Here is a 26,092-nt window from a genome sequence, read left to right on the forward strand (position 1 = left end):
AGCTTTTAGCATACTTGTTGACTTCAAGCTTGTGCTCATCTCAAGCATATCAAGGCTCTTTCTTGGGTAGGGGGTTAAAAAAGGCAGCAACTGCAGTGGATAAATTGGTCAGATTTTTGGTTAGCCATTAAGGAAGATCAAGAATCTGAGGCTTTGTGTAATACTGATAGATTCAATGTTATATTACATTTTCAGTGAGCTTTCATCCGATTTTACAATTCCAATACTTGGACCTGGAGAAGAAGAATATCAACTCAGTGATTCACTGATTGGTGACGTAAGAATCAAGCTGATTGGTCATGAAGGCATAAATGGGCCAAATGAAAACTGGTATCAGCTGAGTGGCCTCTCCTTACATGCCAGGTAAACAGACTGAAGTGGGGTTATTTATCTAGCAGATTGTGTTGAATAATACGATACTAATCATAAAAACTATGTAGAAGCCAACATAATTGTTTAAAACTGACTCATCAAATACAAAGCTGTTTCAGTCAAACTTATTAAATTTAAATTTGGTTTTACTGGAAGCTTTAGTACAATGATTAGTAGTCTTACTTAATTTGCGAGACACTGTTTTCTATTCAGACCTACACTAGTTAGAGTAACAGAGATCGGGTGCAGGTAACACTATTCAAATGAAAAGACTAGTTGAGCCACTCGCAGTGTTCTGGCTCACTTGTAGTGATTTTGTTAGCATGCGAGAATCTGTTAGCTATTAACATTCGCATATCTGCGTTTAAACATTTAAAACAAAACTATTTATTGGTTAGCCGCTGCAAGGGATAGAAATGCTAGCATGTCTTGACCAGCTCTTTTTTGCTGAAGACCATATTATTCCTGACGATAGAGTGAATCTAATGCAGCAGAAGATAGGAAGAACTTTAGACTTTGCATGCAACTCTATGGAATGAATGGCTAATGTAACAATCGGTACAACCTTAGCTCTTTGAACCCTGACCATCTTTGTCGCTGTGTGTCAGAATCCCTGGCAATTTGTTAAATGATCAAAAGTTTTTAAACTTGTTAAATATATCTAGAAGAACTCATAATACAATGATGTTTGGTAAAACACTGGTAAAAATCCGGCAACACACAGCAAATTTCACCAAATAGAAAAAAAGTGTTTTATAGTTGTTTGGATTAAAACAATAAAATTTCATACGATTATGAAAACTTGTAAAAATGTTTACAGCAACATCATGTTCATTAAGCACAAGTTCATCATCATTACACGACACAAAAAATCTGGAAAATTATAGTTAATATCATGTAATTCTTCATTTGCCTCACAATCATCCATGACCTATCAACAAACAAGTTGTATCAATTTTTTGTGATATCGTTTTAATAAAAATTGTAACGAAGGAACTAGATAAAGATATTTAAAAACGGTTAGAATTAATGCAATAGTTAATTGTGCAAGACATAATTTGATTGGTTTGCGCTGTTACTTAGAAACACCATTTGTAAATAGAGCTATGTGAATGTCAGTATTCCGACCGTTAGGGATTCAGACACACCCTACACGATGCCAGAATACCAGCCGTTAGGGTTTCTGACACACCCTACGCAGTTCCAGAATACCAGCATTAGAGTTCAAAGGGTTAAGCACTCTCAATCACTTCGACCTACTTCGAGAGAAATCTTGAGCGAAAAAGGTCCGAATTTTCATGATACAATTTTAGTCCAAATCTCTACAAATTAAAATGCTGTAGCAATCAGAACGTCACTGATATCATAGCTGCTCCTTAAAGAATGAACACAATCAAAATGGATCATTTGTTTAAATTCTTATAAGTTGAGGTATAGTTGGCTCAAATTCAACAGTCGTATCGCTGCATCATTTTAAGACAATTTTAACTGCTTTACATAATAAAAACCATTTTTAATGTTGGGTCACAATATAATGGCCTAATTATTTTAACAGTCATGACTAAAATAAATGGTAAATAAAATTAAGTAAACTAAATTTCATTCAGCAATAAAGTTTTGGAAGCATCAAGATTTTGCAACTTCTGAATATACACCAATTTAGGTTAATTGCATTGGACAATCTATTCTTAGACAAACTGCATACAAGTGCATGCATGCGTGCAGCTTCTGTACTTGCTCTACAGGTTGTGTATGCTGATAGATAAAACAACAGAAATTGACACACCAGCATTGACTGATCAGAGTATTGCAAAGCCATTAACCGTTGGGTGTAACTCTAATGTTGTTAGTAGAGCTTTAAATCCCAAGTTTTCAGTTGATGATCAATTATTGCTACTCTGTTCTGCAGCCATTGCCTAGGGGTCTACAATGCCTGACCTGCAAACAATGGGTTAGGGTCCAATTTTCAAAGGAGGTCATTGGTATTGATAAGAATGATGGCCAACCTCAAATTACTCTCTACAACTGGTCATGACTCCAGTCGATAGGTTCCTTTGCCACGGACCTCAGACATCTCTAGCCAAAGATCATAGATTCAATGTTTGTGAAATTAAGCTCTTAAAAGTATATACCCAGCCTCTGCTTTCAGTAAGCTATGCAGTCATTTTATTTGATCTTTGAAGAGCTGCTGACACTATGTTGAGAGTTTTGGTTAACAATCCAGGCTAAAAACTCAAAATATGCAGTTGTACATACTGCTTTTTGTTGTGGGGCCTCTACTTGGACACTACATTGTAGTTCTTAACTTATGACTAGCACATAGCAAGTTCTCAGGTCACAAAATCAATAATTATTTTTTAAATACACCAATTGATTGGAAATTTATTTTTTCCAATCATTTTAAAGAGCATGATAAATAAATGCATGTTTAAAATTTTGCAAAGTACTATTTTTTTTGTAGACCTCATTGTGGTGGAAATGAATACACCTTACTTGGCGCACCAACCACCATGTCAGAGTACTACAATTTTTACAAGCCGGAAACAAAAGCCTACACCTGTCACTGTCCTGAAGGTGTCACGGGAGAGATGTGCGAGTCTTGTGAAGAAATAGCAGGTGTTTACAGGTACTTTAAAGACACAAGTGTCTGCGCCAACTGTGACTGCTCTGATCTCACCCGCAACTCCGACAAAAGATGTGACAGTCTAAGCGGCCAGTGTGACTGTGGTGCAAAAGTGGACTTAAAATTTACAGGCAGACAATGTGTAAGTTACATGTGAACATTATATGACTTATTAGGCTAATTTAATTGTGATTGCAAGTTACTTTTAAGGTAACTTAGAACTTGACATCATGAGTATTGTCTCACTCCCAGTTTTGTCTAGAATCAATACAGCTGTTCGAAAATGATTTGCTTAGACGCTACAAATATTTCTCCATTACAAAAATGTTAATATTTTCAATGTTTCAAAACTAGAAAGTTATCCTTTAAAATTTTTGCTTCATTTCACACCATAAAGATGAACTTCCACAAAACTTTTGTGATTTTATAAGAAAATATCGGCGGTTTTTTATTATTTGCGATTGCTGATGTTGGAGGTGACCTGACTGCCAGGATGTTTCAAGATTTAAATCAACAGAACTTGGTTGTGGTTAAAACAACCAGAAAAAAAATACGTACTAAATGATGTCACTAGTTGCAATCGTTGCTATAGTTGATATTGGATATTTGGTTTAAGTTGCAGAATTACGAGTTTCTATTCTGTTGGTCTCTTTGCATCCTTTACTATAGATCCATAATCACATTTTTGTTTGATCTGAGTGGTTTAACTGCAATTAAGTTTTTAAATATCCAGGCCCTCAGCCTACATCAAACTTTAAAAAACAACCACAAATTATAAAAAATACCGATGCTTTCTGATAAAATCTGCTGCTATTTTGTGTAAGTTTATCTGTAAGTTGCATACTTACTGAAACGTAAGTATTTAAAGTATTTTGACTTCTTTATAAATGTTCTACGACTAAAGTAAGCTAGGTTGAACACTACAGATATATTTTAGTAAAATAAAGTGCACAAATAGTTTGGGTGTTTTATTCTAATTAATAATAAAATGAAACGCTATTCTAATACACTTTATAAATACAAAAGTAAGATGGTCATCGATCTTTACTATAATAAGAGTCATGTCTGTCCGTTTGTCCGAATCATTGCTAACAACAGTAGCAAAATAAAAAAATTGCTTCGCACAGGAGTTGAACTCAGACAAAAACAAGTAATAGCGCTTACTTTTTTACACAATGAAAATACATGCCATTTTATCTGCTCCAAGGCCAGGAAAAACTCTCCAAGAGAAAGACATCTTATGATGTATTAAATTGGCCAATTTTCATCGCTGCTGAATATTTTGGGTAGCTAACATCAATCTTTTTGTGTAATCTTTTTATTTTTGTTAAGTTCGCTTTTTTAATCTTCCAGCAATTCTAAGTTGGGCGCTTGATTTATTGCAAAAATTACCATTTTTCGAAATCTTTAAGAAGCTACCATTTTCTTGCCTCGCAGCACAAGGCTATGTTGGAGCTATGACTATGTTAGAGCTACTTGAACATGGTAACAGTTTACACAAATATTTAACAGCTACACAGATTAAATGCTTCAATTTTAATCTTGTTACAGCACTGGTATGTCAGCGATGTTAACCCTCTGTATGGCCCCAATGCTGGAGGAACCAAAATAATTGCACAAGTTGGCTATTTGGATGGTTATGGTTTGGACTTTGATGTTACTATAAATGACATTCCTGTTGATTACAACATCTCACAGAAGTAAGAATTGTAGTAACCATAGTGACTGTTACCTCGAAACAGTATATGTCAAACTAAAAACCTTGAATATTTGGCTAGTGAATAATGCTGCACATTGATCTTTTATGATTCTTGATTTCTGTATTTTCATTTTTTTTCCGCATTTATTATCAAGTGATAAAAACCATTTTATCTATGATTAACAATGCCAGTGAAAAGCTATACAGACACAGATACTATCCAGATAATAAATACTATCCAGGTAATAAATAATATCCAGATAATGCTGCTTTTAGTTTCAAAGAACTTCAATTTAATACTCCAGAAGCTATAAAAGAGAATGACACAGTCCAACTGGTTATCAGAGCTGTGACACTGTTAGACATCGGGGTGGAAATGAAATTCTTCCAGTTTGACTATCGTCCTAACCCTATCCTTGACGACATTCAACCTCAAACTACGATTTTAAGGTAAGTAATCCGCCATCGCAGATGAAAATAGAAACTAGAAAAAACTCTGTAAATACAGACGTTATGAAGTCACCAATGATAATTTCAAAGGAAGATATTTATGTCTATGAGATAGGCATATATGTTTTTTCATATCACACTGCAATTCTCCAGACTAACCATTTTTGTCCTAGCAAGTAAAGATTGTGGAGATAGATACATTGCTGTTTGGTTGAGAAGGTGCACTTACCCTACCATATGTACAAGGACTTGTTTTTAAAATAAACTTTAACAATTTACGCTAAGAATAATCTAGATTTATTTCACAAATATAGAATTTACGGTGTAAGTTAAATCATTGTATAAAAATGAGTCTACACCGAATTTGGCAAAAACAGATAGCTGCAGTACCTTTTTAATTGTGCTCAAAATAGTCGGCCGGTTTTCATTAGTGCAGCTTTCAACCCAACGACCATTTCACTGTCACCTCTGTCTTATTGGAGTTAATTGAAAGAAAATATCGTAGCACTTATGCCAGACCACGTTTTGCTTGGTAAAATATTGAATGCACTAAATGAGTCTCAATTTTTTTTCAGGTGTCAATTATTCTATAGCTTTGAGTTTGGCTATCAACAATAAGTTATCTGTATATTTTTATTCAACTGGCAAGATGAGTGTTCTATAGATTTTTTAGATATATTTAAAACCAAGAAACTCAGTTGTAAGGTTATTGAGCAAGTTGAGGTGCTTTAAATAGTAAAATATTATATCTGAATTAATATGTCATATTGATCCAAATTTAATGAGCTCAAAAAGTGTTGCTCCTTTCTTCACATGATCTTTTTTGCAGCACAAAAACAAAAAGGCTTAAAAAACATCAAATCTCTGAAACCTTGTTTTATAGAATGTTTCATAAAATTATCAAGCTTAAAAGATGTTTACCTCTTGAATTTCGTTTGTTTAGTTGTAGTTAAGTTGACTAACGGTTGAATGAGGCATTTAACAATGTTTGCTTTAGATCACCAAATATTTCTTCAACTTTTAACACTGAGCATCTTTTTACTCTGTTTCAGTGACAAAATTTATCTCTGAGATTATCATTTTTTGATACTACTAGAGTTATTGTTCAGTTACCTTTTCAAGAATTCTGTATTTTTATCAGATATTGGCAATTTAAAGCCTGGGTCTGAGCTAATTTAGGGAGGTGTTTTCCACTTAATCCTACGTCTGAGTAACCTCGAATTTTTAGTTTTGCTGTGCTGTTCTATACTTCTAGTTTACGTAGGGTTTCAGAATTTTGCCTGATCTGAGTGGTTGCTTACATTTTCATTATAGTCTCTAAGTTTCAAGTTAATTGAAATTTTAATTCATGAAATAATGTCAGAAGACCAGAAAAGCTATTGAGGAATAAAAAATGGCTGCCGACAGGACATGAGTTTTTTTCACGCTTTATTATTTTCGGTATAAGTACAATTGCAAAACTTAAGGTACTTTGTGCAATAAATGTTTTAGTATAATTCCAGACTTTAAATTTTTAAGATATTGTCAAAATACTATAGACACTTCTAATTGGGTCAAAAAATAAAATAAGGCCGCCTCAGAAAACGAGATTCTAGTGACACACTGATTAAAATTTTTACTAATGAATACAAAATATAAACAAAGCTAGAAAGCTTCTTTCTCTCAGCAGCAAGAGCTTCACGCTAAAATACATTTTTTTGTTCATGATAAAATATACACACCCTATCAGACTTGATGTACATCAAACAAATATGTGCCTTAAATCACCTCTAAAACACATCTTTGACAAAGTATGAAAAAAACACTATTATATTTTATTTTTGTATTTTTTGAGTTTTACAAGCTTGGAGCTTCAGTATTACAATTATTTCACAAGAAATTGTGCAGTCTTACACGCTTCCGCAGCTGAGTGAAAGTTTTTAACGCGGTTCAGGATCAAAAGGCTCCCTTGTATATACAAAGGTAGACTTGACAATTTCAACAAAAAAATATGTTATCTATAACTTAATCAGGATGAAATTGTACAAAATACAGTCAGCCTGTTTTTCTTAGTGGGCACTTAGTTGGCAGACTTTCAAGGTAGACGTAAGAGCTCTCTATTTTAGGGAAACTATCATTTGGTTTGATATTTTGATCTATTGTTGTAGAGGAGGAAAAAATCTTACTGTCACGGGCTTTTTCTTTGACTCCGTCTTAGTACCTAAAATGGTGATATATGTGAGACAGGTCAATAAAATTGTTGACAAATATTTTACGGTAGGTCTGAGCTTGGATTTATCACATACCCTATTTCTTGTTCATATATATTTTTATAATTGTCACAAGCTTTGTGGATGGATTCAGATTTGCTGCAGAAAACTTTTAAGATTCTGTTTTATATTATAGTTGTAAGATTTTTCAGTGAAACTCAAAACTAGAATCGGCTGAAATAAAATTTTGGAAATGCTTTTCAAAATTTTGGGGTTCAAAGAGTCTTTACAAGTAACAGTTTATTAAACCCTTAAAAAATGTAAAAATATTTTTCTACGCATTTTACGTTCTAATTTAGAGTATTTTCAACATAAATTCTGCCAGGCAAAAATATCAATATTTTGAAAAAGAAAAAATTAAACTTTTTTAGACAAAGGTCAAAAAGCAAAAACAAAACACTAACATTTTATTTTAAATTTCTAGTGCCCTCATGATACCGAAGATGCCTTGAGGTCTTTGAAAATTAATTGAAACCTGAAATTCTTTGTCATGACCTAAACTTAAAAAGCATGATGTTATTGACATGATAGAAAATTCTACAAATAGTAACAAACAACAAGATTCTCATTTTGTCAGGGTTTGACCCTGACAAAACATGAATCTTATTAACACTATTAACTGTTGCTACTGCCTAGTAAAATATATATGCATCACAATACTTAGTTTTAAACAAAAGGACTTGTTTACTGTCAAACACAACAACATGACTTGCTCAGGCTGATCAAAGAGCCCATAAATTGCCAAAATAAAGCGTTTGACATTTTAACTCATTTTCAAACTCTTAAGATACATACAAAGTTTGTACATTTGTACATTTGTACATTTGTACAAAGCATACAAACCGCATAAAACCTTTTTTATATTTTCATTTAGGACTGTACCGTGGTGAGTGGAAAAAAAATGCTCTGTCCAACTCCTGATCTGAGAGATGAAATGCCCCTTTTACGAGCAGAAAAGAACAACCAAGGTGACTATCAGATATTTATAAAAAGTGTAGACTGGGTTTTAAATATTGGTAAGAACTACCTCTTGTAGCCTTTGCTTTGTAAAGATGAGCTTACAAAGGATTTTAGTAGATTTTATCAGAAGGTATCAACATTTTTCAATTGAGATATTGTGATTGTTTTTGATGTCTAAAGAGAACTGACTGTTAGGATGTTTCAAGACCAAAATCATCTAAACCTGATTGTGGTATACGCTCAGAAAAAATACATGCAAAAATGACTTCATTAGTTGATGTCGCTGCTATAGTTGTTATTGGCTATTGCGTTCAAGTTACGGAGTTATCTGTTTCTATACTGTCGATCTCTTTGCAATTAAAGATGCCATAATCGCACTTTCACTCGATTTAAATGTTTTAACCAGAGTCAACCTTTGTTGATTTTAATCTTGAAGCATCTCTGCAGTCAGCTCACCTCGAACAGCAAAAACAATAAAAAAACAACAATAATTTATGAACAAATCTGTTGACATTTAGTTATCACTGTTCCACTGCTATATAATTGCAAAATGCTTATCCAGAAATACCTGCTATAACTCCAGTATCTATTTTAACTTTGATCTATATAGATAGTTGTGGATTCCTAAGCAATAAATATTTTTGAGTTTAAAAGTATCAGTGTATAATATAAAAGCTATTTTGCCAAACATCTATTGACTCGATGTTTTCCTCATTCAATTAAAATGTATGAAAGTGCAAAAGTTCTATTTTAACATAATAATAATAATTAGTATTATAATTGGCAGTAAACCAAGTGATACCCAGGATTGCTCTCATTTTTAATAAGATGGCTAGCAAGTGGGTGCTGAAAAGGCTGGTTTTTAGAAGCCAGACGAAGTTTTGAAACCAAATATTTTTATTGATCTGATGCAAAGCAGACAGAGCATATAAAGGGGAAGTTTAGATGAAGTCAGTAAAAGGATGTTTGAGAAAATGCTTAGCGTTCACGCAGACTAACACACAAAATGATAACGTGCAATTGATTGATATAGAAGATCAAAACGATATAATCATCTTCCAATAAACTAAAACTCGAAAAAACTAGCCAATATGCGAACAGTGCCAAAGATAATTTTGTAAAAGTTTAATTTTTTGAACTCACTTCAGAAGATTTGTTATCGATGTACAGTAATTATATACATTTTTAGTTACTGTGAAGGTTTTTATTTTAGGGCTTACTTCAAGCATTGAAAAGTAAGCAATGAGTATCTTGTTATTACGTTATGTTATAACACAACGTTATCTCCTCAGTAAAATATCATAGCGCACTACAACTTCTCGAAGTTAGCCTTTTAACCCAGGTCGCCCTTGTGAACGTGTCTCAGTATCCCTGGGTCATATTTTCAACAATACGAAGTTTTGAAACTTTTATTAAATATATGCTAAACATGCTCATAATTCAATGATATTCAATAAAGAAATATAGTAAAAAAGTCCAGCAACATTCAGCAAATTCCCCAAATGAAAAAAATGTGTTTCACAGTTCTTAGGGCTAAAACCATAAAAGGTTTGTATGATTTTAAAAACTTCTGAAAAACTTTACACTAACATCATATTTATCGAACATATTTATCGTTCATCATTTTTTATGACTCAAAATAATTTGAAAAACTATGATTAGTACCATTAAAATTTTCAACTGCATCACAGTCATTCCTGACATACCAACAAACAAGTCGTATCAATTTTTTTGCGATATCATCTATGAAATTGTTATTATAATGCATGGAGTACATGAAGAAATTTGAAAATAGTTAAAAATGGAAGTGAACTTTTTCTGTCCAACACTCTGTGCAAAAATTAATCTAACTGGTTTGTTTGCTATTCTGACTGCTAAGGTTTCTGACACACCTGACACAATGCTGGAATACCGGCCTTCAGGATTTAAAGTAGTAAAAAAAATCCCATGCCAGGTAATGTACCAGTTTGATGAGACACAAATGGAAATTGTAAGCAAAGCAAATATGGTAAAAAATTACAACTTGATGTTGATTCATAAACCCAAAATACATCATCATTATTCAACTTCCAATTCTAAAATACTGATATAAATTCAATGCACTTGTAAGTGATACTTGATCGATGATTTTTAAATCATGTATTTGTGAACTCGCTATTATAAGTTAGTCTTTAAGCTACAAAGGGCTGAAATATTACAGCCTACAATATAATGCCAATACTGATACAGAATCAACACTTACAAATGCTGTTCAGATGCTTATTCACAGCTGAGTATAACGCAGGAACAAAGGAAAAATAACTTAACTTGTGTTCTTTTTGCATGAAATTCCCTATTTTACCAGTTTTTTTATTCTTTAGCCTCTCTTTCTCTCCATGATTTGTCTGTGCTGAAAGGTAAAATAATTTTAAACTTGCTCAGTTTTAGATATCTGTTTTATTGCACTATTCTTATTATATGTTGACAAATCTTATTCAACCTTGAGTTGCAGTTCAACAATTCAGTCTACAAATACGCCTACATTTCCACTTACAGAATTTCATGAACTGGGTACTTCAACTCCATTTTATACGTCTACTAGCCAATCTACTAGCCAATCTACTAGCCAATCTACTAGGCAATCTACTAACCAACCCCAGCCAGCCAGAAAACGTCGTCATGCTGTACAGAAGAGACAAGCTAGTTCTATTGAGGACGGTGAGTCATGTAGGTTACAGCATAGCAGTAGAAGTGTTGTATAATGGTATCAACTTTCTTGGGTAATTGAAAGGTTTGTACACCCAAAGAGATATATAAGGCAGAGTTTGAAACAAAATCTGTTTGAAATAAAGCTATTGCAAATAAAGTAAAATCCGACAAGAGATCAGACTCATATATACCTTTTGATAATCCTTAATAATTCCAAACCAAGTTTTTAACAAGTGGCAAACTATGATTTTGAAACTTTTAGTTGAGTTTGTAAGTCAGTAAAATGTGGCGCTTTGTGTTTACCACAAAAATATTGCTGATTCATTTGTAGTCAATGACTGAATTAGCTAAAAAACTTTATTTATTTTGTTAACTGTTTTTATTTGAGGATTAAAAGTTATATTTCATAACTAAATCTCAGTTTTGACATGAGGATGAAAAGATCATTGTCTTATTAGTAGCTAAAATCTCACCGGTTTGTAATAGAACGATGAACTTGAACAAAATGTTAGTATATTTTATTTGAAAATTTTTGTATCATTTGCGAATCTTTTGGTGTTTGAAGTGATCCGGCTGCCAGGTCAGATCTGTATGTCAGACCAGTACGTTTTTGTTTCTGAGCATTTGAGCGGCAATCAAGTTTTATCATTTTTAATCTTGAAACATCCTGGCAGTCAGATCATTTCCAAAATAAAACAGTTGAAATAATAAAAAATACTGATAATTTCTGGTAAAACCTACTAAAATTGTTTGCAAGGTAATTTTTAGGCTGAACACATCATTTTGCCGCTAATGATTTTCTGGTGTGAGACAAACAATTACGGTTGTTTTTCTACAAAGGTTTAGAAGCTACTAATACTCGGCTTTCAAAATAACCATGTGCAGAACGAAATATTTTAGGCAGTTTTATCGCAGCTAGCCTGCTCCATATAGTACAAATTCTTATAGTGAGCGGTATGTAATGATGGGTGTCTGGTGTTCATTCTGATAGTTACATCTTATTTAAGTTTTTTATTTTTAATGTCAGAAATCAACTCCAACTTCCTGAATGGGAATAATGGTGTCGATTTCACACTTGGCTACCTATTCGATGGAGTTGAAGATTATAGAGATTTAAAGAAAAGTCTGAATCCAGATATCAAAGAACTCTCTACCCTTTATGTTTATGATGATCCTATTGTGAATACATTTGAAGATCAATATGGTGATGAAATTTTGGTAAGAATAAACTTGTTTATTTTTCGTTTGCTATTTTGTGCCGTAAAGTAATGCTCATGCATAAATTACAACTAACATTAAAGTTTTGGTGAACCTTTCAAATAGAGAAATGTGTTGTATTATTTCTTATTAGCTTTATAACTACTAGTACGCATGGTAGTCTCATGGGCTGTGAGAGATCGTAATGAGAATTAAGTATGTGCATGATTAATTGGTGACAAAGTGGCCAAGTAGTGTAGTGGTTGATGTGCCAGTTTATAAATTAGAGAACTTGAGTTTAACTCCTGCGCCTTGTGAAGTTTTTAATGCCACTTTGAGTATTTTTGATGAACGTATGGACGAACAAATGAACACATGAACACTACTCTTATTATAGTAAAAATTTGAGATAGGAAAACTAAACATTGAAAAATAGAGTACTTACATGTACATGTATGTTTGAGTGATAATGAGTTTATTTATCATCTGCCTTGTTGAACTCTTTTACAACAGTGACACAAAAGTCTTAGTCATACGGTGAATATAAAAATACCTAATTGATTCAAATTCCCTTTATTTGAGGAGCCAACATTTTTGTAACTTTTAAATTTAATATTTTAATATAAACTTTTATGTGGTATTCTTTTGCTGAAAATATACAATATTAGTTGATTTATACCTCATCTGATTATTGCTTTAGTCTTGTCAGTATAATGAAACATGCCTGTCAGGGTTTCATTTACAAGACCTCTCCAAAAAGGTAAACCACTATACTGAGAGTACAGCAGTTTGTCTTGTCTGCCCTGGTAGATAGTGTCAATGATGTAAAATAAGGCCACTAAACTAAAAACAAAACACCCCAAAAATATGCTTTCGCCATTTATTCAAAAACTATCACTTACAGTTTTGATTTTTTACAAATTACTTTAAAAAACATGCCAAAAGCACTGTATCCCAGTTTATTTTGAGTTTTTTGCTTCTTTATTATGTAAAGAAGCAATGTAAAAGCCTTTTTTGTTCTATTGAATATTCATTAAAGTTGATGCAAAACCTCTGTTAATATGAAGTGGGTGTAAAGGATTTTAGTTATACCTAAAGTAAAATATTTGCAGTAAGGTAAAAATGTCAAGCTCTGGTAAGTTGCAGACTTACCAGAGCTTGACAAGAGTTGCAGAGTTGCAAATTAAGATACTTTTTCTAAATCTATTTGATTTTGTCAAGTGCTGGAGTGCTAGTTTTCTATCAGGCATTCACTACATACTTTCAGATCCATATATGTTCCTGGTTTGCTAGGTTAAAAGTTTACTCCACTGAATGGTGCTGGTTGTTTACCAGAGTAGTTGATGAATCTATACTACCAGAATGGTGTATCAAGTATGTATTAGAGTTACTCAACCTTCCTTTGCTTATTGAACATGACATGTGAAAATAATGAAAGCTGTCAATTTTGAAGGCGGTATCATCAGGAGAACTTGTTAACATAAACGGACAAAATCTAGACTATGGATTAGCCATAGAAAACTACATCATAGAAGTCGGTCTAGGCTACTGTGAAGTGACAGACCTGAGCTCTAACCGAATAATATGCAAAGCCCCAGAGAAAGTACCAGATGTTTTTGAAGGAAACACCATCTGGTATAAGAATGAAGATCAGCCTCATGTTAAGGTGATCAAGGCAGTAGTCTTGCAATGATGTAGCAGATTTGGGTGTACTATGAGCAACCAATGTAAAGATAACCTTGAAAACTTTTTACTGCACTAGATTCATATAGAAATAAAACTACATCGTGGTATGACAAATCATGTGAAACTCGGCTAAAATTTGGTCCAAAAGCCATATTTTGCTCGGTTATTCTTAAAACTTGATGTTAACAGCATTTACTTCATTTGAAAAAAAACTACTCCCTCTGGTTAATTTCTAATAAGATCATTCAAGAGTATATAACTTCCTCCTTGTCTTTATCATATCATCATCATTCAAGTAAAACTGCATAAGTTCTTTTATAATGATCTATGTTGAAGGTGATAGCTGGGAATGTGAAGATAAATGTTGGGTACCTCTACTTTAACCGAGGTATTTGGTACGACAATGATGCCTTCCGATATAGTATGATAGCCCTAATCGTTGTTGTCATCTTGGCAATCATTGCTATTATTCTTTACTTCATCATGAGGAAATATCAAAAAAAATATGGATTTGAAAGCTCAGCACTTGAAATAGATGGCCCATCAACATGGTACATTAGAAGTCCAGGTAAAGACCTGAATAGTCTTATTGAATAGATTATTGCATAGCATTATTGAATATTTCTTATTTCGGAGTCTCTCATTGCAATTGGATAAAATCATAAGCTGCAATCACATCAGCTGTTTTCAAGCCGATTATCTGACCAATTTTTCCACTGACCGAAAACCGCATGGTGTGAGCAGAGTAAATGAGCCCGAGACCGATTTTGTCTAGAAAGCAATTTTATTGGGCACTGCTCAAATGATGGCTGATTCTAAATCAATTTTCAAATTGAGCTGCGCACATTGTCATTTAAATTAGATGCCATATTTTCTTTCACATTCGGGCAATTTTTTTCATAGCTTCTCTCTCGAGTAATATTTTCAATGATAACACCACTGAATGGCGCTAGCAACAGAATTATCGCTCAGGTTCAGTTATTACAGCAATGGCATGATAACTGAAGCATCGGCTTCAACTGGAATGCAGCTGCTAAAATAGTTAAAGCATGTTATGTTAGCAGAATATTGTCATATCATAATTATCTATTATTAGTGATGAGCTGGGCAGTGCAAAATAGTCAGTGAACTTGCTAAAAACCTTTATGAGAACAGTCAACAAAACTCAGAGCACAAGTCATTGAAATATGCCAGCTAAAGTTGTCTGACCTTGCAAACAAAACCTTACAAAATTGTCCACTCTCGATTTAAACTCAATCTGGTGTGAATGAAAAAAGTCTGGCTGACACCTCTCATAAAATCGTTCAAAAGTCGGCCACGAAAAAATCAGTTTGCGAATCGATTGGTGTGAACACAGCTTCAGAATTTGTAATGATAGTCTGCTAATAGGCAAAAGCTATTGATGACTAAACACAGTTAATTCAAATGCAAGCCAGCTTGAACTTCATCATTATGCATATTCAACAAAATAATTTAATTTTAAGTTCTAGTGTTAGTGCCTTTTTCAACAAATTTGATTGTTAGGACAGCAAATAGGTTGGTCTTGCATTAAGTCACTAAGCATCCAGCTGTTAAAATGAACCCACAGAACATTTTAACAGATTTTATCAGAAAGTTTTGGTATTTTTTTATCATTTGTGATTTCTTTTGATGTTTGAGGTGATCTGATTGCCAGGATGTTTCAAAAATCAAATTGACAAAACCTTATTGTGGGTGAAAAGGCTCAGACAATCAAAAGCGAGATTATGATGTCTCTAGCTGTAAAAAAACTGCGATAACAGAGGCACGTAACACTGCAACTTGAACAGAGCAGCCGATATCGACTATAGAAATAGTTGATATTTAGTATACTATAGTAATGAATTCAATTAGCGACATCATTTTGCCTCTACTTGCTTTCTGAGCATTTTAACAGTGGTTTCATTCTGAAAGCATTCTGGCAGTCAGATCACCTCAATCATCAAAAACAATCACAAACAATAGAAAAATGTCGATTCTTTCCAATAAAACATACAAAAATTTTGTGAAATTTCATCGTTAGAAGGTAACAAACAGACTTTTCAGCAAACTTTCAATGAATTGTACTAATCATTTATTAGATTCAAGGAAAAGTGTCCTTTAAATCGATCATATTGTTATCTGAGCTGATCAGATACCGAAGCGTGTAAATATAAATGAAATTAGGAAGTGATAGATATACACCGACAGATTAATAGCACATCAGACACGCTACATGAGGTAATCTACTGATTAATCAGGAACAAAAGTTTTGAGCTAACTTTATAGAAAGCCAGTGGTGTCAAAATTGTTCCGGAATATCAGTCTAACAACGATTTGTACAAACAAGGACTAACCACAGTTGTGACACTGCTGAACTTCAAAAGTCTGCCGTCGAGCTTCCACGTAAACCTTTGCTACAAGAATACTTGTAAATCCTATTAATAGAGTTTTTAAGCTACCTAACAACCAATAGGCATCCATAGGCAAATGCTAAGTAAGTTTACTAAATATGTTTTTAGATTTTCTACACCTACTCCCTTATTGTATGTGTACAAAAATTTCTATGAAATATTAGTCTGCTGTTCATACATAAATTTTTCATTTTTATTTATGAATTATGTATTCTTCCAACTTATGCCAGATAACTCTAGACCCAACAGTGCAAACTGAATTGCAGATCTTTAGCTATTAGGTAGATGACCTAGCAGCAGGCTTCGTATGTCAGCTCATGTACACCGGGTTTCTATGCTTTGAATGAATTTGGAGTTGCCCTCTGCTGATATTCTGTTTACTTTATTGCTGCATTCTATATTACAAAACAGCAACAGAATTTAGTACTTGCTACACAGTTATTACTTCAAAGGTAATATGAATGACAACCAATTTTAGTAAAGAAAACTTTTTTATGCTAGATGCGTTACACGGTTACACCTAAAAAATGTCGGCACCAGTGCAGTGGGAATCTGCACAATTGGTAGATAGTGAATAAGGCAGTGAAATAAATAAAGAGATAACTGCCTCATCATTGTTGTTCAAGCAATCTATCATTAGTAATTTTAGTAGAGTAGTTGGAATATGACGCGTGTTAATGTGATAAAATGCGCTGAATTTTTTACCTCCACTTAAAAGAGCTTAACTCGGTATTACCAATTTGAATCTATCTGCAGTGAGCGCTTCTGTAATGTCAAATAGTAGGCTCGCTGCGGATGCCTTTGCACAAATTTTGTAAAGCAAAATGACATCCAATCCTTTTGGATTTTACCGTTTTGACCATTTGGAGTAGAAGAAAATTTGAATCCATTTAAAGCACATAAATTACATAATTTTTTATTATATATTTCATTACATCAGAGTCTTGGCATTCGAATGAGCCTATATTCGATACACAAAGAATAATAGAGCTATGAAAAACAGGCTATCAAAAGTACGCCCTGCAAAAAAAACATTGGTTCAGGTTCTCAAAATGTGATGTCACAATTATTATTTAGCCTTAGGTAGTCAATCCCTTTCGCTGCTATTGAGGCTGCGCTTTTCTGTGACAATCGGTGCTGTTAAACCAAGAGAGCGCTAATAATAAACTAGGGTTCTAGATAATCAACAATGCCCGGGATCGTGCTAACGCCCGACCAATACAAACACATGTGCTGGGTTAATTAATTATGCTTCAATAAATGTACTGTCATTGATAAAGGTAATGAAGTCACATCAATTAAATTGTGACCTGCGGTTGCTTGCGTGGCCCTAGGACTACATGTCAATCGCACTTTCGCTAATTAGTCTCAGTCGCGACCCTCAACATCACAATAAAATGAGAGGGCTAGTGCATTATATCATCGGAAAAACCTAGTGTGGTGCTTGGAATCTGAGTTATTTATCATAGAAATAATCTGTACATGGAGAACTAATGACACTGATTCCTTTGTGATCTTCATTGGTTCTCTGGAGTTGTCCTATCTTCTCCTGACACTAGCGTCATTATCGTAGTTGATAAATATAAGCGGTAAGCAATAAAATAGGCGGTAAGAGCACACAACACCACATAAGAAAATTGTGACGTCACAATTTCCGAGCCTATGCCAGTAAACATTTTTGAGGTAGAGCTCTGGGGAAATCCTATAAACACCAACCAATGTCTGTCTCACCATGGCAAACAATAGTTCATTCGAAAGCCAAGACTCTGATGTATTGAAAAATACAATAAAAAATAATGTAATTTATGTGCTTTAAAGCATGGAAACCCAATAATTCTACCTCTCATTTTCATGCAGCTGCAATGCGAAAGTGACCATGGTAATAGTCTTTACATATCTTATGAATTTGTAACAAAGTATTAAATAATGCATGGCAAGCATTTTTACAAGAATTTAGATAGTAAATGATCTTTTTGCTCTTTGTTGTTTGAAATGACCTTTTTAACCTGTTTGGTAGGTACTACAAAATTAAACAAGCTCAGCCTTGTAGATTTCTAAGCATGTCTAATGGCTCAAGTGTTGAGGTATGTGAAAAATTCTGCATGGACACTCCTTACTCAGACCACTAACTTTTTGATAATTTTGGGCTATCACAAAAGAAGGTTGCATTACCATTATTAAAATGTAAAACAAATAATAATAAGAGTTTGGCATAGTAATGGTAATAATAATAATTCAGAATAACAATTAAGAAACTAGCGATACTACGAAATGCTTAGATTCTGAGGAACTCTCTTTAGTAGAAGGAATCATTAATGTGATAACCCTTTGAATTTAAGCAAAGGCCTGGGCCCACTTACAACCAACCAATTGATTGTGAAGACAGTTTATATGATAACAATACCAACAAGATTAAAAGTGATAAGAATGACCATTGAAGTCTTTTGAACTGTAAGTCACTGACTGACATCATACATTGCCAAAATATGGGCTGAGATGTCTTTTAAAACTGTCTAAATATCAGCGCTGTTTGGAACAGCAGAAACTCTTAGCGAATTGCTCTAGTAGTTTTCAATTATGGGACAAGCATTTTTGTCCTTAGACAAGACACGAGCTCACTTAAAAACCAGTTGAACAATTGCAAAAACTAAACAGTGATGGTAATAATATTAATGATAATATTAAAAATAATATGGCATAATGATTGTTTGGAAAAAATATAGAGCTGCTTAACAGCTATACAACTCTAGAGGAATCAATTGAACACAGATGTGAAAAGTAATAATCACACTACTTTCAACATGTTGGTGTGACCTCTGATTGCTGTTGTATAGCTTATGTCTTATTATGGGTTAGCTGAAATGCTTTACTCCTCATTAGAGCAATTGCCTTATTCATTGGAAAGTGATTATGAAGAATTAATTTGAGCCTATGGTTTTATTAAACCAATTATAATCCGTAATACAAAAGCACAGTACAAAAAAACTATATTTTTTTGCATGGTCGCATATTACTTAACATGACTATGTTATGTTGTTTTATGCAAATCCTAGTGTTAGCATAGTTTAGTTTTAGTATAGCTTGTTAATTGAACACTTTATCTGTGTAATTCAGGAATTGCCATGACCAAGTATGAATCTTTGTAACCCATCCTTTTCACTGAATGAACAATAATACCTACTAAACATAATCTCTCTCTGATTATTTAACAATGCTGGTATTTTTTGAACCATTTGATTGTTTTTTATTTTGAGTTTTTTGTTTTCTGCTTTACTTGCAGGTGTTGAGAAAGAGCGACTTTGGTTTCCAGGGCGGAAAATGGACGAAAGTGTTCAAGCAAATGTAGATCGTTGCAAGATTCCTCAAGAAAGGTTGAGCATAGGAAAGCAGATTGGAAAAGGAAACTTTGGATTGGTTTATAAAGGTCAACTCATTACTCCATCAGGCAACCTCAAGACTGTCGCCATCAAAACACTCAAAGGTGGTTACATGCTGTAGTTTATCGTAAAACAAAGGCTTGGCAGCAAAATATAAATTTGACATTTCCAATTTTGAAGTGCTGGTTTTCTAGTTCAAATATACTATTAGATATTTGGCTCATCAATCGATGACAAAATCCTTGAGCTTTAGTCTTGAAGCAAACAAACTGAAAGTCTTTTTTCCTTCTGATTGATCTCTGTTTGAACACTTTTGCTCAATTGTGTCAGAAGGTTTATCGCAATGTTTGCCATGACTACAGCTGATAAATTCAAAATGTTGATTTGGACATAAGATTGAGTTGAGATTAGCTTATAAACACTTTTGTAAATATTGTTTAAAGTAGCAGATGCTTTTGCAAAACTAGAAAAAAAATAGTTTTAGGTTGAAAATGGGCAAACATAAATTTTTCGAATAAATTTCCTTACCAGACCCACAGGAAAGTTTTGCCACTTTCAGAAATTCAGGTCAATCTGCTATTTTTTGCTTCCCTTTTTAGCAAATAGCAAGTACAAGCAGCGGGTAGTGAAGCTGCTAAATAAATTGCTAAAATCAGGTCTGGTAGCAGTTAAATAAATAGAACTTATTGCTTAACCCGATCAAGCAATAAGTCTGGCATTGCTTAGGATTTTCTTCATTTTTAACGCAAATTACTACCCTACCCTGCATAAACCTATAGAAAACAGTTAATTATCAATAGGTAGAATGCACCATTGCAGCAAAATGATCTCTGTAACATCTATAGCTGCATGCAAATAACACATTCGTTGTCCCAATTATATAGTTTTAAATGGAAATGGTTTACAATCTCAAAGTACTAACAGGATTCATGGTAATGTATAAAAAGTCCCGAATTAAAAACAAATTTTACTAATAAAAAATCAATATATGCCACAAATAGATAAACAATCAAATTAATCAATAAATAGAAAATAAAAAAGTAAATAGATGAATAAATAAATAATGACTGAAACAATGGATAAGCGAGTTAATCCTTAGTTAATCCTTAGACAAATAGAGTTATTCCTTAGAAAAATAGAGTTAATCCTTAGACAAATAGAGTTAATCCTTAGACTAGAAATAAATGAATGACTGAATGAATAAATAAAACAGTGGATGATTAACTCAATGTATGAATGAATGGATACATAAACAAATAAATAACGAAATTAACAGCTACTTATAGAAGTAACGATTTTGACAGCATTTACTGTAATGCATGTACATCATGCTATTATTAGTATTTTAATAAAAAATGAAATCTTTAAATTAAAAAGCCAGCCCCCCCTTTGGTCTATTTCAATTAGTTTTTAAACTTGTCTTCACATGCATTGTAAAGTTTTTGGACTAAGACAACTCTTGCTTGTTTTATATTTGAAAACTATATTTATCTTTTGTGCAAATCTTTATCCAGCCTTCGCTATTACAAAATGACATAAGAAACAAACACCATGATTTTAATATTGTTTTTTGGTTTTTTGCTATACATAGTCTGCAGAACATTTGACAAACAAGTAGAAGAGCATACCATTGCAATTGTAGGAAAGCCTATATTGCACAGGCGCCGTGACTGAATGTAGGAAGTAACAACCACAAATATTATTCAGCTGTAGCGCAAAATATGAAACGTATTGATTATTTTCTAAATGATGTTCTTCACTTTTATGACTAACATATTCATGTAATTTTGTAAAATTTTACACAGTTCAAAATTAGGAACTTGTGTAAGAAGAAATGATACTTGATCATGTAAAAGGCCTTATGGCACCTAAAGCTAAAGATTTTACTTAGAAAGTATAGGCTATCAATTTTTGGTAGCATTGACCTGCAATGCATGATTCCAGATTATCAGATATAATATAAATGGGGCCAGATATTGGACATCATGAATCTGTGAGCTTTTAAACTGTGCGAATAGTCCTTTTCATTACCAAAGTTGAGAAAGCAAATCATTTTCTATTGAAAGGAGATTTTTAGATGTCATCATCTGACAGGAAGTTCAGTAATTTTTGTTTGACATCAATCAATTTCAATTGTACTTATTATAATATACCAAGCTTTGTTTCTCATTTTTGCTTATTTAATATACTGAACACACTTAGCTGTTCTTTCTCTGTCTTCCTACTCTGTCAGTTATCTACGCGGTTTATGAGAAAACTGGTTACTACATGAGTTACCTTCACTATTTTTACGTCATTTTCACAATATTATTTACAAACAAACTGAAAACCAATAAAATGAATGGGCCAAACTGAACAATCAAAACTGAGAGATGAAGTTTGGTTTACTACAATTGATACACTTTGAAAGCGATTGAGATATCAAACAAAATTACTGAAGCTAACACTTGATGACAACACCCAAAAAATTTCCTTTTGGTAGAACAACCCATTGGAGTTATTTTCCATGTCTAAAAATTGTATGTCATCTAGATGATAAGGAGATGAGCTTCGAAGATATGGAAAACTTCCTGGCTGAAGGCACATTGATGATTGATTTTAAACATGAAAATGTTTCTTCTCTCATTGGTGTGGTTTTCAAAGAAGGAGAAAGACCAATGGTTGTACTTCCATATATGGAGAATGGTGATCTGTGCAGTTTTATCAAGCGTGAAGATTTGGTAAGTCAGTCAGCAGCATATCCAGATGTCCTTATTTTTTATTTTCCTTCTTCTTCAAGGAATCGCTGCCATTACAACTTTTAAAGTAAAGTTGAATAATCTTATTGGCAGGATTTTAAATTTTTCAACAACATATTTAGTCATTGATTTTTAAATATCCCAAAATTCTTTTTAGATAACCCAAAAATATTTCTGTGATACTGGCCAGCTTTAATGATAATTCTGTTTAAGTAGAAATTGTCAAGAATTTAGTCAATACAACTTCTAGTAAAGAATCAGTAAAACACATGCTAGATAAATATAAACTACATTTTGCTGCTCAATGCAAATTAGATCCGGGATAACCAATGTGGTAAAGTGAAATGATGAATACTGGAAAAAAAGCTCTTTTTGTATATTGTGGGTTAGCAAAGTGTCGGTGTCTGGAATATGACGCAGATAATTTTCTGGAAAAGTAGAAATGTTATAGATAGTCAGGAAGATTGGAGATGCAATCTGAGTATTTCAGACAACAGTTTTTATATATTTTATTAAAAAATGGTTGCCATGGTTTTTCTGTAATTACAGAACTAGTGAAATTTACCAATCTGTTTATATAGGATTAGTTAGAGCTATAATGATAAAAAATATGAAGGATTTTATTTTACAAGTTTGAGAATCTTCAGTTTGTTTGGATTTCCAAATATAGTAAGGTATGTTCATAAACAATGATGAGACATTTAGAGTTATTTGATGCCAACTTCACATACACATTTGCTTCCATTATAAAATTATTTGAATTAATTGATGCAGCATTTGATTGGCTTTCAGATAATATAAAGTTTACTGCTTTCATAATACTATTTCCGGAGATATGAAGCGCAACATGTTTAAATGATTGGACATCACAGAAAAGTTGTTTTTGTGCCTTGTATTCAACTTTGTAAAACTTCTGTGAGTTGGCTGAATTTTGAGGCATAAAAATTTAAAAAAACATTGATCAAATACGCAGGTGGTTGGATTAATTTTGACTTTGGTTTTTTCTAATTAAATGTCTTAAAGAGCTATCCTAGAAAATGTGATTGATGGGACACATCTGAAAATGATTTACAAATATCAAGCTACTTAAATAACTATGTCCATGTTTTTTTATTGTAACTATAGAACACACATAATTATACTTGAAAAAGAGCATAGTGCTATTGTTATTGATTACCTAATACATTGTAGTGACAATATATGGTAAAAATAAAACTATCAAGTAAAGGAAAAAAATTCAGCATGTTGCAAAATTACAAAATAGTATGTTTTACTAGGAGAAACATAATAGTAAAACTATTAAACATGTTCAAAGTTTTCTATAAAGAAATACTGTTTTCTTTTCTTCAGACTTGGACAGATCTTAAAAAGCTATGACACACCAATTTCACAAACTGGCTAGTCTGACCATGCGCATAAGGTCTTGTTGGAACAAGATGGTAAATAGACTGTGTGCCTTTCAAAGCTATTATTTTTTCTATAAGCTATTTTATTACATTATTATATGAAGCTATTTGTATTTGGTAAACTACGGTTTTTAGCTAGCACAGAAATTCACATCAACATATTATCATGTATTAAGCAAACACAAACATTATGAAGCATATCATTTAGAGGACATACTTGAGCAGGTCTAAGGTCAGCAAACTTGGTTCTACCTATTGGGGTTTGTGTCATTGTACTCAGCCTTGTAGAGCTCATGTGTCTCACTGATACTATGGTAAAGATGGCACTTCTGAACCATTTCTCTATTGACGCCTCTAACATACAATATTTTACACCTGGAGCTTGTTGGGACATATAATTTCCTAAATAAAAGGTTTGAACCTTCTCAGCAGTGTCATTTGTAATTGGCTGCCTGCCACGCCTCTCATCAGTGTCTAATTTTTCAGCTAATTTGCACCCCAACATTAATGACCAGCTTGGGCACAGCTTGTCCAGATCTATGAAGACTGTTACATAGAGCTTTTTATAGTCTCTGATAGCTTTACCTTTTGACTGTCTGTTTCCGAAGGCACCAGCCACTATAAAAATGTTGTACATGATAAATAAATTTTGTACACATGCTAAAGTTGCAAGCAAAAGCTGCCAAGTATAAACTTGTACATATAGCATATAGATGTAAAATATATAAATTGTATAAAAACATCTGCAAAAATTTAAATCTACATACTATAAAAGAGATAAGTTTTAAATTAATGTATAATGGTGATTTGATAAATAAATTTAATGTATAAAGGTACTTACAATTGGGTAATTTCCCAGTTGGCACTTTTTTCCTTTTTGTTTACAAAGAGAAAAGAAAAAACTTTACAGTTGGCACTTTTTTTTCTCTTTTTTTGTCTGACATAGTTTGCTTTTGGCATTATCTCTTTAAAGGAGCTGCTTGTTCTGATGAAAAATACTGTCTTAGTTTTGTTGCCAGCTTTCAATTTAAATTGATACTCCTTTGTACGCTCATTATGAGTCTTGGTCAAGTTGGCCGAGGAGACTTTACACTGAATACTGATATGGGTTGTTTCCAATTATAATATATTTGCTAACATTGGTGAGTGTAGTTTATTTCCAATTCTTTGAAGTCTGAAGTCTAGTAGGAAAACCTTTAAAGGTTCTCACTAAGAAAGTTCATGATTGTACTTTACACTTAATGACACTTTCAAAATCTTATATCTAAACGCAAGTCTAAACCAGTTGTTCTCAACCAGGGGAGAGAATTCCTTCCTGGTTAAAAGCCCAAAAGTTTAAAAATCATTCGTCTAGACAAAGGTTATAATCTTTTAACTCAAATTTCAATCATTTTCTAGAACTTCATGTCCAAAAGAAAGCATTAAACTCAAAAACATCCTAGAACTGAATAACAATAGAGTGCAATGCCTTTGACTCGAAGTATGGGGTGCCCCACCATTTGCGGTGTCCCATAATTAAAAACAGCCATCAAATATGAAAACCGGAAGAAAGCTGTATTTTTATGGTATACCAAATGAATACTATTTCTACTTTGCCTATAAATTTTTTGGCTGTATTCACAAGTTCAGCTGAGTATTATAAACTCGAACATGCTTTCCACGAACAATGGGACAGTTCTACCAGCGCTTTTTTATAATGCTTGCCCTACAATTTAAAATACAGATATCATTGTGTTATTTCACATATTCACCTAGAAACAATGTCTGAGTGATGTTCACAAGAGAAAAGGACTGCTTTGACATTCTACTTTCCTCCTACAAAGCGTTAAGAAAACTGAAAAATTATAATTAATTGATGATTCAAAGAACCTTGAAGTTCATTGTGAATAGACAAAACAAAAAGTATTCACGTACAATAATGCTGTTATGTCTTTGCCAATTAAAGCTTGCTATGAAAAAGCTTTTAAATTGATTCAGCAAGTATTAAAAACATTTTTTAGCTGAAAAATCATTTATTTCCGGATAAGTCCAGTAGCAAAAAGTTTTGTGCAATTTTTTACATCTTTAGACCTTCTTGTAGGACCTGTTATTAGCGGATATGCTTCACTTTGGCTTACAAATTGCGAATGGCATGTCGTATCTGGCTAAACAGAGATTTGTACACAGAGATCTCGCCGCAAGAAACTGCATGTGAGTAATTTGGGAGCCCTTTATGAGTGCTTTGTGAGTTTATGTG

The 26,092-nt window shown here is 33.0% G+C and overlaps 1 protein-coding gene across 1 annotated transcript in view; it reads left to right on the forward strand.

Moving 5' to 3' along the window:
• Nucleotides 1-26,092, forward strand: part of LOC137388551 (hepatocyte growth factor receptor-like) — a 34,975-nt gene that overhangs the window by 3,539 nt on the left and 5,344 nt on the right. The window contains exons 4-16 of the mRNA XM_068075035.1: nucleotides 196-363; nucleotides 2,834-3,137; nucleotides 4,547-4,695; nucleotides 4,971-5,144; nucleotides 7,292-7,400; nucleotides 8,268-8,409; nucleotides 10,889-11,050; nucleotides 12,069-12,259; nucleotides 13,692-13,904; nucleotides 14,261-14,507; nucleotides 19,616-19,816; nucleotides 22,245-22,432; nucleotides 25,937-26,046. Coding sequence (XP_067931136.1) covers nucleotides 196-363; nucleotides 2,834-3,137; nucleotides 4,547-4,695; nucleotides 4,971-5,144; nucleotides 7,292-7,400; nucleotides 8,268-8,409; nucleotides 10,889-11,050; nucleotides 12,069-12,259; nucleotides 13,692-13,904; nucleotides 14,261-14,507; nucleotides 19,616-19,816; nucleotides 22,245-22,432; nucleotides 25,937-26,046 — 2,358 coding nt within the window. The remainder of the gene's footprint in view (nucleotides 1-195; nucleotides 364-2,833; nucleotides 3,138-4,546; nucleotides 4,696-4,970; nucleotides 5,145-7,291; nucleotides 7,401-8,267; nucleotides 8,410-10,888; nucleotides 11,051-12,068; nucleotides 12,260-13,691; nucleotides 13,905-14,260; nucleotides 14,508-19,615; nucleotides 19,817-22,244; nucleotides 22,433-25,936; nucleotides 26,047-26,092) is intronic.

The sequence above is a fragment of the Watersipora subatra genome, chromosome 2 (assembly GCF_963576615.1).
Source record: "Watersipora subatra chromosome 2, tzWatSuba1.1, whole genome shotgun sequence".
Classification (NCBI taxonomy): domain Eukaryota; kingdom Metazoa; phylum Bryozoa; class Gymnolaemata; order Cheilostomatida; family Watersiporidae; genus Watersipora; species Watersipora subatra.